The sequence below is a fragment of the Saimiri boliviensis genome, chromosome 20 (genome assembly GCF_048565385.1).
Source record: "Saimiri boliviensis isolate mSaiBol1 chromosome 20, mSaiBol1.pri, whole genome shotgun sequence".
NCBI lineage: Eukaryota > Metazoa > Chordata > Mammalia > Primates > Cebidae > Saimiri > Saimiri boliviensis.
In genome coordinates this window covers 23,653,599-23,667,283 of record NC_133468.1, presented here as the reverse complement: position 1 = coordinate 23,667,283, position 13,685 = coordinate 23,653,599, and the positions used below count along the sequence as shown (strand labels likewise).

The 13,685-nt window shown below is 38.4% G+C and overlaps 1 protein-coding gene across 9 annotated transcripts in view; it reads right to left on the bottom strand.

Annotated features, from left to right (window-relative positions):
* Positions 1 to 13,685, bottom strand: part of EBF1 (EBF transcription factor 1) — a 410,560-nt gene that overhangs the window by 78,743 nt on the left and 318,132 nt on the right. For all 9 annotated transcript variants that reach the window (XM_074390666.1, XM_074390667.1, XM_074390668.1 and 6 more), the window contains one exon: positions 4,627 to 4,753. In XM_074390666.1, the coding sequence (XP_074246767.1) occupies positions 4,627 to 4,753 (127 nt within the window). The remainder of the gene's footprint in view (positions 1 to 4,626; positions 4,754 to 13,685) is intronic.

The window sequence follows — 13,685 nt, the reverse complement described above, 5'->3', positions numbered from 1 at the left end:
GAAAATAGTTATTCCATAGTAGGGACTCAGAAACAAATGAATGAATAATAATAATGGCCACCATTTATTAATGGAAACTACTAGTATCTAGCCTCATACTAAATATAGTTCCCAGATCCCAAAACTTTACATACGTTTCCCTGATCCTAAAAACAACCCCAGAAAGGTATTATTATTATTTCCTTAAAGATAAGGTGACTTGGCTTAGAGCCATCTTATGATGTTCCAAGGATATCTCTCTAGTAAATGGTAGATCTGAGAGTTTAATCTATTATATCCATCATCTTGAACCCATGCACTCAATTGGTATGCTGTACTGTCCGCTTAGGGGTGAGGGAAGAAAGAATGAGGGGAGTAAAGAAAAGAGAGAGGAAGGAGAACGGGAGATAGGAGAGATACGAGAGCAAGAAAAAAACAAGAGGGATGGTGAGAAAAAAAAGGAAACCTTAAAAGTCATGATAAAAGTTGTCAAGTTCCACAGAGCATACGCAGACAAAATAGCCCCTCCTATGTGCAAAGCAACATGTTATGCGTTGGCAAGGGATGCCGAGTTATTTTGGGCACGAGGTACAAACAGGAAGTATTTCCATGAAGAATTCTCATTTCAAAGTTAGTTCACAGGCTAATATACAGGAATGTGGGTTAGTCCTTCCACAAGAACAGGAAGTTGGGTGAAAAATGTTTGGAATTGGAAAATGTAGCAGTAGAAAGGATCTGATAAGTGACTTAACCAGTCATCTGAGCTGTTAGATGGTCATTCATCAGGGTTTTCACCAACTTTTGGGGTATCAGGTGGTAAACAGTTCTCAGGGTACCCCTAGGCTGGTCAAACCTTGTCCTGGTGGCCCATTCTTCCAGTCATATGTTCCCCAAGATACAGAGACCTCTCTGAAGGAAAAATAGCTCGAATGAAGGCAAAACATGCATTTGGAATTGGCCACTTCGTATCGGGAAAACCAACTACAAAAACTTTGAGGAAGCCGCTAAAGGTGCCTGAGAGTCTTTTATTAGCCATCCAAGGCTACTTAGGTCTTAGCAGGAGAGATCACAATTCTAAAAGATCCAAGTCCCTTAAAGATGTAACAACTGCAAGAAAACAAGCTGTGAGAATAATAAAGCTATCAGGGAGAGCCCTTACATGGCAGTGACGTTATGGCAGATTTAATTCCCATTGGACTGACTGACCAGAAATAGTGATAGGGCTTTGAAATCAATCCTGTGATTAGATAGCATTTTTATTTCCTTCTCTTAGAAAACATGTATTGAAAATTAAAGTCAGCCTTGCCCTACATTTTTATAAGAATAAATGGACACAACAAAGTAAGATCTAGAAAGTGCTATTGAGCTTTTCTGCTTTTAATCCAGCCAGGATTCACTTTCCAGAGCCTGTGATGCTTACTGGACAAACACAAGGGCATGGCACATTGGCAGCTATGGATTACTTGTGTGTTTCTGGTCTCAAGAACCAATGAGGGAGAGTTACATGCTTACCACTGTTACAAGTGGAGCCAGCTTGCAGGCAATCTGTGCTTGGTCAGATTCTTCCCTCCCTAAAAGGTCTGCCTTTATTAGTATAGATTAGGCCGTGCTGTTCCTGCCTCTTTTCTTCTTTTTCATGATTATGGACTTCTAGAGACATTCACATCTACAAATGCAAACTCTCTCTTGCATACTTTAAAAACAGCAGTAAGGCCTTAGTTTGGGGTGTTACTTTTCAACTCAATATTTTTAAAGGGAATAATTCCAAGAGATATTTCACTAACAAATACGAGGGTTAGCTTACCCAATCCAGAAAACCAAGTCTCACATCTTGAAATACTATGGATGTTAAAGAAAATGAAGTGTGAACTTCTGTGGGTGGACAGAGGAGGGGTGCTATACATTTACAATGATCTGAGCAGTTGTTTGGATACAAAGAACAGAGAGGTTTTATGAGCCATCTCTATACCCTTACTGGTAAGTGGTGACAGCAGAGGTAAACTGAGTAAATCACAGAGTAGCCCCAGCCATGAACAAGCAACGCATGGTGGAGGCATTTAATGCTAATGATCAAAAGGTCCGTGCATAGGTCACCAATGAATACAGATTCCCTTTCGTTAGAAATGAAGTGATGTCACAATAACTGTTAACAGCCAAGTAACTATACCAGAGGGGAAATTGTTGTGCCAATTTCTTCAGATTTTTATTTTTCCAATATGGGGAGAGGTTAGAGTCTCTCCTGGAATACTTAAAGAAAAACAGGGCTTCTTTTCTGCTGCCCACAGTTTGAGGCCCGATCACCAGAAGCATTTTTTCATACCTTAAATTTCCCACAGATGTACACACGTGCATATGCACCAACTTATTGCTCTTATCCTTAACTACTTTTCTAGCCTTGAATATCTGATACTTTTATCTTTTATCTTAATTCCAGTGTGATAGAGATTTTCCAAGATCTGATTTCTTAAATTGATGGCAATTTTTTGAATGGTTAAAAAACTCCAAATAATGATGGATCCCTAGCTCTTTACTTTTGAGAACTTAAGTAATTTAATGAGGGCGATTTTTTTTTTTTTCTAACTTTTATGGCCAGGTGGCTCTAGGGGATATTTTGTTGAAGACTGATTAAAAATAATTTCTTCTAAATGAGACCTGACCACAAAATGGAACCATTAATGGGCAGGGACGTTGTCACCAAAGCGGAAACCATGCCTGATTGCCTCCTGTACCTCCCACCACACAAGCCTTTACTTCTTTTTCTTCTCCTTTTCTTGTTCTTAATAGCTGAGTAAATAAGCAGCCAGCGAGGCCTAAATGTTTTTGGCCAAAAACAGAGTCCAAACTTCTCAGAGAAAACATTTGGCCTCTGTGGTTTTGAAATATGTTCCAGAACACTGAGTTCAGTGAGTAACATTGTGAAAAACTCCCATCCATTGGAATGATGCTGGGGAATGTTACAGTATCACAAGTTTCAATTGGTCCTTTTCCTGCAGCCCCATAATGAGACTTGTAAAACACACACACACACACACACACACACACACACACACACACACACACACACAGAGCTATGTGGAAGTTCTCATGGGAAAAATGAATGGCAAGAAGTCCTAGCTTTAAAAGAAACAGCTAATCTGCTAGTTTGATTGTTCTTCAAAACTTACGCTGAACCAATGAGCCTAATTAAAAACACTTGGCCTACTTCTATAAAGCATCATAGCTTTCTCTATGCTTCGTTTGTATACACCACAAACCTCCAGATAGACTATTATTTTTTCAAGTGCTCACTAACAAAGTGCTGACTTTGTTGGGATGGCTGAGCTAATTTCTTGAACTCAGTGTGAAACCTTAGCTAAACAAAATTGTGGTAATTTTCCTTAATTTGTAAAAGTGATTGGAGTGCAAACAAAATTTTCCTCTTGGGTCAATCCTATAATTTTCAATTAACTAAAACTAATCGTCAGGCAGGCACCAAACCTGCATTTTGTTTAAAGGGCTGGGAGGCATTTCCAAGGGTCAGGATGCATTAATTGTTTTTATAATTTCAAGAGAGAGAGAAAAAATGGGTGACTAAAAAGTATGTTTGGTTTTACTCCTAATATTGAAAGACAAGGGAAAGATGCTTTGAAGTAAAATGTCACAGAAAAATAAAATGTGTCCATTTAATTGTGTGGCTATAATTATGATTTGTTAACAGTTATCCCTTCACTGCTCTGTTATCTCTTTGTGTGAAAGCAACTTCCACTCTGTACTTATTTTGGCCTTGCGGTCTCTTATTGAATAGAAAGGGAGACCTGGAACCAGTTCATGGAGACAGCTACCATTACCCAGGGATGACTGACACTAAGCAGAGGGCCCAGAACTGCACTCCAAGCGCGGTTCTTTGCCAGCAGCATCAGCCTCACCTGGGAGCTCTTAAGCAACAGAAAATCGCAGGTCTATGTAGACCTGCTATAGCAGAATGTGAATTGTAAAAGAACCCTGGGTGTTTGGTTTGCACAGCTCTGTCTAGGGATCTCTTAGAGTCCACACTGGGCACTCAGCCTCTGTGCTTGATGTAATTCCACAGAGATGCTGCCTGGTTCTCTCCACCTGATAGGAGGGAATTCACATTCACTCTGGAACCCTAGCTTCTTGTCACAAGGCAGATCCATGTGCCAAGACTGTTTTGGGAGGATAAAAATGCAGCTTACTTGGAAAGAAGGCACCAACCCAGAATTAAATGTAAAAACTTCCAATTGTATGTAATACGAATGCTGTGAACAGGTTAGAGGAAAGACGTACCATTCATGAAAGCACAACCCTACTCCGTAAAGCAAACGAACCCTAACAAGGTGTCTTAACATCCATAAACTCAAGATTATCTACACCTCTTTCCCCTTCTCTCATTTTTCATGTTGCATCTTTAAGTATCCAACCAGTTATTTCAACAGATCCTGCCATTCAGCATGGAAACCTAGATGAATTCTTAATAATAATACAATAATAAAAGCACCACGTTTGGCTATACATATGGTAAAATGAAGAAAGCTAGCAGGTTTTAATTACATTTTAAAATAAAATATATGCTTTTATACATAACAGATGATGGAAAAGACCACACCAGACCAAGGCAGTTCTGTGCTCACCATCTGCAGCAGTTCTTACCTGTGTAAATGAATCTGCCTGGTGTTCCTTTGCAGAACTGCTTCGATTTGTAGGACAGTGTGACTTCCACAACACCAGGGATGTGCCGAGGAGGGGTCTGCACACGAATGGCATGAGGAGTGATCAACTGGAAGAGACATTTGGAGGGAAAAATTGTCATTGCAATATTTAAAACTTCGCAGCTCTCCATAAACAAAGCTTTAAAACACATAATTAACTTGTCTGCATTTAAATCCAATCTTGACGGAACCTGCATGAAAAACACTGACGACAGTATTTACAAATGCTGTGAGCACCATCATAACAACATTATCTGCGTTTTCCTACATGGCAGGCCTTCTGCTTCCTGGTTTGAACAGGGAACGTGGCCTAATGAAATGATTTATCTCCTACAGGATATCCTTTGGAAAATCTCTGAAGCAGACACCCAAATCAGAGCTGAGCTCTGCCATGCTTCTCCAGAAGTTGATGGGCCTGGTGTTTGAGCTGAGCCCGCCAACATGTGAAAAATACAGAGGGACGGAAACAGTAGGCCAACGCCTCTGATTAGCTGCAGAGTGCACGTATGAAGTACCCCTGACGACCGCTTGGTGTATTAACTACCAGAGGGACAATCAAAGAGCTTTAAGGGGAAAAGCAAAGAATCTGCCTCCCTGGAATAGCTTATGGACCTGGCAAAAATCAGGACTCTCCATAAAAGGGAAATGGAAGGCTGGGGAGGTTGCAGAATGATCACTGGTCCATTATGCAATGCCACGTGCACAATGAGAAAGTTCATTTCTGAACTCTGTTGGCAATCAGATTACACCATGAAGCAGAATTTATTTTTTATTACTCTTATCTTTGTTTACATAACTAAAATGTTATTAATGGCCATAAAACTGGCATTATCTGTGTCTTTGAAAAATCCAGCCCTGGTATTTGACTGGCTGACCTCTGATGGTGCCGGATTCTACATGTTCTCTTTCTATGGGATGCTGCAATTGTCTACTCTGACTCCTTTCAGATGCAGTTAGCTCAACATTTGTGGCACTGAGTCCACTATATACAGTGGAAAATTTATACAGTGTACACGAGTTTAACATGTTTGTGCTGTTCTCATGGAGATAACTTAGAAAGGGCTCTTATTTCAATGTGCAAACCCGGCCCAGTTCAAGTGTTTTCTCCAGAGAATCACAGATAACACCATGAGAGGCTGGATACAGCCTATGGGTCCCTTCACTGAGTAAACCATTCTAACACTAAGTCCTACAGAAAATAATTTGAGAAAGTTGCTACTGCTAGAGCACAAATAATTTCTATCAAATGCTCCCTCTTGAAACAAAGAAAAAGTCATCTGCATAGAAACCAAGTTAACTTAAGCAATTACAAATGCCTTATCCTCTTCCATAGAATATATGGAGCTTTAGATTATTTGCTAAAGATGCACGAAAGATATTTCAGCAAGACCATGTTTATGTGGAACCCCTGAAGACTGAGTTTATCTCCATGGGTTAGTGTTTTCAGTGGCTAAGTTTCTACCCATCAAAACACATGCAAAAAGTTTCTTAAAATTGTGTTCTACACAGGAACAGAAAACCAAATACCACATGTTCTCACATATAAGTAGGAGCTAAGTACTGGGTACTCAGACATAAACATGGCAACTATAGACAGTGGGGACTCTAGAGTGGGGAGGGAGGGAAGGGAACGAAGATTGAAAAACTATCTGTACATTGCTCACTACCTGGATGACAGGGTCATTCATGTCTCAAACCTCAGCATCAATATACCCATATAACAAACCTGCACGTGTACCCCCTAAATTTAAAGCAAAAGTTAAAATTATTTAAAAAGTTCTATTCATATTGTTAATTCTTCCAAAATGCATGGTATGCTTTTAAAATAAGCAAAGTGTATACAATTTAACTTATCCTTGGTAAATCAAGATATCATTTGGAATATTCTTGCTATAACATAATAAAGCCCTAAATGACTATTGAGGTATGAAGGGCTATTTATCCCTGTACTGAATGGCTCCAGGTTTCTAAGATTTTGAAATTATTTCTATTTACTCTGCTTCTTTGCCTTTTTCTTCCTGTTGTTCTTAGCACTTTCTAATTTGCTCTTGTCATCTGTAAGCATGGAAATCAGGAAATTGAGTTTAACACTACAGAGAGAATAAGAGAAGGAGGAGACTCTGAAGGCAGTGAAAGATGATCTTCCCCAAATCGAGAGCATGTTAATCTCCATTGTTCAGACACTGTTACTGCAAGGTTTGGAACTAACACTTTTTGAGTACCCAGGAGGAATCTACCATGTTGCTGGATATTTTACGTATAAACACTAATTTGATCAGAACGATGACTGTATTTTATTCTTTTTTTTTCAGATGAGAAAATCTTAAAATTAAGTTGCTTGCATAGGGCACTTTACCCTTGTCACGGCAAGGTAGAGCAAAAGGTGATACTGATGCAGTCAAAAAAAGTGACAGGGCAAATACTTCCTTTGTAATCATAGAGAAGAAACTGTTCATATGGAAACTTCTTAAAGGTAGTAACAAACTCATTTTTTTTCTGATCTAAAGACTGTGTGTGTGTGTTTTCTGTACCCATGCTATCTCCATTTGTCATTTATTGCCTGGTCCTTTGCTGTGTTTTTGGTAGTGAAGGACGGTCCATATTGTTATATTCCAAATACAAGGTATGCTTTGAATTTTAACCCATACTTGGGATATAGAGCACCATCAACTCAAAATAATACTTAGAAGAACTTTCAGTCAGTTAGAAAACACTTCACCTGCTCTCAGGGGAAATACATTTTAAAAGATGGAAAGATATTAGTAAATAGATGAAGATTCTTTTTAAGTATAGGGACTTACTATGTTTGAGTTGCTATACTGAGGAACAAAATTCATGGGCTTTATAAATTGATTAGATATGACTGCAATAAAACTACAGACTGAGAGTGGGGCTTCAGCATAAAGCATGAGGCTCAGGAAATGCAAACAAATTTTCATTTACAATTTCATTTTCAATTTTAATTAATTGCCCTAACTAAAGCAGAGATTCTTTCTGAACAACAATCCTTCACAGATGAGGTAGAATCTGAATCATAATTAGAGAATAAATTTGTTGATGTTTTCCTAGCTGTGAATGTTAGTCTGAAAAGAGTCTTTAGCATTGACACATGATATTGATGTTCATGGAGGAAAAACATTGTAGCTAACTTTGATCAATTTGAAAGCACAGGCTTATATACTAATCACTCAAAGAACTGTAGAATGTATCGCTGGAAGGAATGTTAGTGATATTTGAAAGCTAATCTTCTCATTTTGACAGCTAAGGACACAGAAATCTAGAAATGTTTAATGGCTCCAAAAATTGACCCAACATCCTAGAGGAAGGACAGGGTCTAGATCTAGGGTGTAGAACTCAGGATCCACAAATTACAAGATAAGTTTCACACATTGTTTCAGCCTGGCTGAACTAAAGGCAGCCACTCAAAGCAACAAGAAGGAGGGAGGGCTAGTTTAAATTTTTCAAATGTCCATAACTGAAATGTCACTTTCTTAGTTTTGTCATATCTACACAGCACCAATACAATTACATACTTAATGTTTCTAAAAGTGATTATCTTTTTGTTTAAAAAACTTGTTTTAAAAGAAACCTTTATGTCACTACCATAATTGAAAAACTGGTATCAACTACTAAAATAAGAAGGTATTCCACACAGTAATCTTGAAGTTAATATGATGTAAATTCTAGCTGGATATTGTTGACAACCTGAAGGAGTTTATTGAAAACGGTGATTAGCTAGTGTTAGATGTTAAAGACTTCTTTGCCCTGCGACTTTATCCCTTTAATAAAAATCACAATTATGAAATTTTAAAAAAAGATTAAAAGAGAAACAAAAGGAGTGATTGAAAGAGAAACCAAAAGGAGACTAACTTTCTCACAGTGTGATTCAGTTCTACTTCATGTCTGTGTCAAATCTAAAATTATCTCTTGTATTACCAGGGGCACACGCCCTATTACCTTGGTATACACTGTTCTAAGTGATTGAAGAACAGATTCATTCTTTGACTTAACTTCCTTAAATTACAAACCAAACAATTTAGGCTAGAAATATTCTTCTGAAACTCTGTAGCATCTGACACTACTCCTTCTCTTCTTTGGAACTCTCCATTTTCTTCACTTATGGGACACTAATCGTAAGACCTAAGACTTGCAAACTGTCTAATGGTTTACCAAGGCATTTTCATATTCACTAATTTTTAAAACTCATCTTTGTGGTTTATGTATTTCAGATGAGGAAAGTTGATGGTCAGGCAAGTTAACTAATATTAATTGAAACACTAGGATGAAAACCAATCTCTTATATATGTAAATAAGTATTTTCCAGAGATTTTCTCTTATTCGTTGATTCTGGATTATTTTGGTTTTCTTCATTTGCCCCACTTTTCTGTCAACTTGTTAATTGTAGAAATTTCACAAGTTTTGTCCCTTTGTTTCTCTCTATTTGCCTGGCACTTCTTGATTTCACCCATTAGCTCGACCACCTCAGGTAAACTGATTTCCAAATCTACACCTGCAGACTTGATCTCTTTGGTCAAGCACCAAACTTTTATGAGCAACAGAGTAACAGAATCTCTCCAAACAAGTCTTCTTGCCATCTCAATCTCAACATTACCCAAGCCAAATTTATCATCTTACTACCTCTAAATATATTTCTTGTTCCTGTGTCCCCTGTCTCAGTTAAAGGAATGCCAGCCTTTGAATTACCCAAAATAGAAAACTTGAGGTTATCATTATTTCTTTTTCTTCCTTTATTTTTCTTAAGTCGTATTGATTTTGCTCCTTAACTGGACCCCACTGGCTCTTCTCTACTTCCTCTCTTTCTCCTGTTCAGGCTGTCACTCTTTCTTACACTATTACAGTGTTGTTAGGAAAAATTGCCTTCTAAGTGACCTCCCTCTACTACTTTTTCCATCACAATTATCTTCTTCAAATACAATCTCATCATGTTATGCCCTGCCTCAAACTCTCAACTGCCTCCTTTGCCTACTACATAGTTCAAACTCCTTTGCAGAATAATATTTAGGGTTTTCCAAGGCCTGGCAGCCAATTTCCCTTCCTAGGCACACTTCGCACTTTGCTTTAGCACATTCTGGAGTAAAGGGCATGTGTATAGATGAAAACACCATACCTTTGCCCAGTGGTTTTGCTTTCTTTATGCCATTCTTTCCTACACATTCTTCTACTGGCACTTTACTTGTTCTTGAAGACTCCAATCATATGCTCCCTTTTCCTGTACGGTTTACCTGATCCTAAGGGTCAAAATTGCCTGTATTGTTGAGGAATTCTTACTATTATGATATTGATACTACAATGCTTAGCAGCCTATTTTACTTTGTGCCATAAATTCTGTCCTACGTGTCTTTCTCTCCCTAGATAGTTCCTGAGATCAGTAACACGGTGTACTTCACATTTGTAACTTCTAAAGTAGTTAACTTGGCCTGGTGTGGTGGCTCACATCTGTAATCTCAACACTTTGAGAGGCCGAGGCAGGAGAATCACTTGAGCCCAGGAATTTGAGACCAGCCTGAGAAACAAAGTGAGACCTCATCTCTACAAAATATATATATATATATATATATATATATGCACCTTTAGCCCCAGCTACTTGGGAGGCTGAGGTGGGAGGATGGCTTCAGCCCTGGAAGTCGAGGCTGAAGTGATTGACGATCGCACCACTGCTGTTCAGCATGAACGACTGAGCAAAACTGTCTCAGAAAAAATAAGAGTAAATAAAAATTGAAAAAAATTAAGTAGTTAATGACTTACATACAGAGTATTTTCAAAATATTTCTGGAATATTTTGTACATATGTACATAAATATGTACATAAATATGGCCAGAATTCTACTAAATCAGACTCCACTGGGTATCATAATCATTATCCATGAGTCCAGATGCATCTGCAGTTCTTAACCTGAAAATACTCAACTCTGATTTTCTACCTAAGTTGCTTTTAATGTCAGTTATCTGACTGGCTCCGCACTCGGGCCTCAACATGAGTGGGAGATGACTGCTTGTATATCATCTAAGTGGTAAAAAAGAAAAGGATGTCTGTGACTCCAGTGAGAAATGGTAAGATGAAATTTTTCAAAGTTTAAAAATTCATACTTAAAAAGTAGGCACCAAAAGATCTTTGCTAAATGGTAAGAGTGTTTATTTCTGAACTTCTAGCATTCAATGTGCTTTGTTTTCTCTGCCTGCCTCTTCCTCCTATGCATATGTATTTCTGTGTGTGTAAATTCCCCAAACTCACACCAGATCACATAAGTAATTGTGAAATAAACATATTTGTATGAAGCCATTATTTTTATAATGAAAAAATGTTATTTAAAAGTAGAATGACATCAGTTTGGGGCAATATGTATTACAAGTGATTATATAAGAATTCAGTGTATATTTGCATAGGAGAAAGGAAAAACATCAAAATGTTAATGGAAGTTACCCCCAGATGGTAGAAATTTGGGTAATTTTACTTTCTTCTGTATGCCTCTCTGAATTCTCCAATTGCTCAACAATAAAAATGCATTAGAAGAAATAATTTTTCCATGTAGCATTAACATGAAACACAGATAATCTCTGCAGGGCTCCAGGTGAGGCTGTCAGCATGCCAGGGACCTGCCAGCAGCAACACTTCTGCTCCCTCTAAGCCGCCTGTGTGAGCATTTTCTCTTCTCCAGACTCAGACCACAGGACCTGAAGAACCCTGTAGGGGTTAGCCAGGCGAGGTATGCTCATTGTGGCCTCTGGGTGCAAAGTAAAGCTGCTGTGGCCATGACAGAGATGGAGCCAGAGATGGAGGTGGTTGAATAGGGCCTCTCCTTGACAGAAGAGCTGAAATCAAGAGAGAGAATGCATGGTAGATTGTGCAGCTGTGCACGCAGAACTCCAAAGAGGCAGCCCGCAAAGTCTGGAAGCCCAGAAGAGGGGCACGGAAGAGGACAACCTTCTACATGGCTTTCAGACAGCCTCCCATCATATCAAAAGTATGGCCCCTATGGTAGGTAAATGAGAATACCTAAGTGTTTAAAAACATGAATGGAAGCATGTTGTAGAATTCCACGGGAAAAGAGTAACTCTTGGGGACTACTTTCTCCTCTGAGGGCCAGCAGCTTTTATTATATGCATTGTTCTAGTTCTCACTAAATGGATGATGGTAATGACCTTGATAATGACTTCAACAATCATGACCTTTAGTTGTCTTCTTCCTATGTGTCAAGCACTTTGTTAAACTCTTTCAGTGATTTATATCCTGAAGGATTAAGGGATAGGTATGATTATTAGCTGATTCGTGGATGAGGAAAGTAAGTTTCAGGAAAGTTAAGAAATACGATCAAGGAACCAACTGGAAGTGGCAAGTCAGGACTGACTAGTGACCATCATTATACAACCATGACTGTCTCTCCACATGACTGTTTATTGTTTTTCCACAATTCCTGGTACAGGTACTTTGCATCTGACCTCTGCCTTTGAAAGCTTGGATTGTATCCTCAGCTTTTCCCACACCTTGAAATGTCCTGGGAACATAGTGGGCACTCCAACAACTTTCCTCCCTGGTGAAAGGCAAGCTGAGAATAATTCCTCAGGAAAACAAAAAAGCAATTCCAAGATAAGCCTTTATGCATGTTTTCCAACCAATAGGAGTCGGTAAAATAAATGCAATTTGAAGTTCCAAGTCACAAAGCCAAAAAATAACTGAGATGACTAGAAAGCACACCAGCCATATCTCATTACTAGTTTTAGTACCTAATATTTTAACCTTAATCACCTTCAACACTTAAAAGAAAAAAAAAAGTACAAAACAAGCAAAGACTCAAAGAGAAGGGACAAAAGGAAACAGTGGTTTCTTCTCTGGAAAAAGAACATTTGTGGCTAGAAAACGCCTACTGTGGTCACTGGCAAGGTGGTTTTTAGATGTTACCCATCTAAGGGTCTGGGTTCTAAGTAAGGCATGCTAGCCCATTCACCCATTGACACCCTCTGTGCCTCAGTTTGCTAATCTTATACTGCAATAGTACTTATCTGCTCTGTGGAGGTGCTGATAATATTACATATGCTTTATGTTTGGGTAGAGCTTCTCTAGGGACCCTAAAGCACTCTCCAGATTAATGTTTTAATTTATGTATTAATAATTCTCACAGCATTCTCCCTCCTCCTCAGTTAGGATAATAATATCCACCTCTTTTGAGACAGGCAGGGGGTACTGAGTGATGGACATGAAGCAGACACTTAAATAAGAAAACTGTAACATAAGAGCATAATTAAAGCTCTAAAAACAAATAAAACTACAGAGTTTTAAAGAGATACCACGGTGTTAGGGACCAAACAGGCAAACTTGTTTTTCCTCCACCACTCTGAACGTGCATCTTTTTGGTTAGACATGGCATTTAAAAGATATTATTTTCAGGAGTTCCTAAAGGAAACTGAAATATGAAAATTATATATTCTTGGCCACTGCGCTGGCTGATCTTCCATATTATAGCTCTATTTCCCTGAAGTGGCTACAACATAAATCAGGAGATGCCAGATCTTCTTCTGAGTTCCTTGGTGTGTTTTGGTTTGTTCCCTAATCAGAGTTCTCTGGGTTTCATAACACAGATTCTTTCATTCCCAAGAATTGCCTGTCTCAAAAGCAGTGTATGATTTCTCAGGGAACGTGAGAAAAAGCCAGAGGAGGCATTTACTGTTTCACAAACATTCTGGTTTCCTTTTGTCCTTTTAAGAAAATAACTTTAAACCGATGTTTACCAAAATATGCTGAGTCACGTGAATCCTTAAAGATAAACTTTATGTATGAATGTCAAAGACTTTTGAAATTAAAGTCTCAGAAATTGAGTTAAATGGGGGAAACTTAAAATCTAGCTTTTGAATAGTCATGTTACTTAACACTGAAATTTCTCTCAATGTGGATATCGACATAGACTCAGATGGATAAAACAACATAGATGCTCTTTCCTGTTAACTGTGTCCCCTTAAGTAGAATATCGGCCCCATAAGGATATG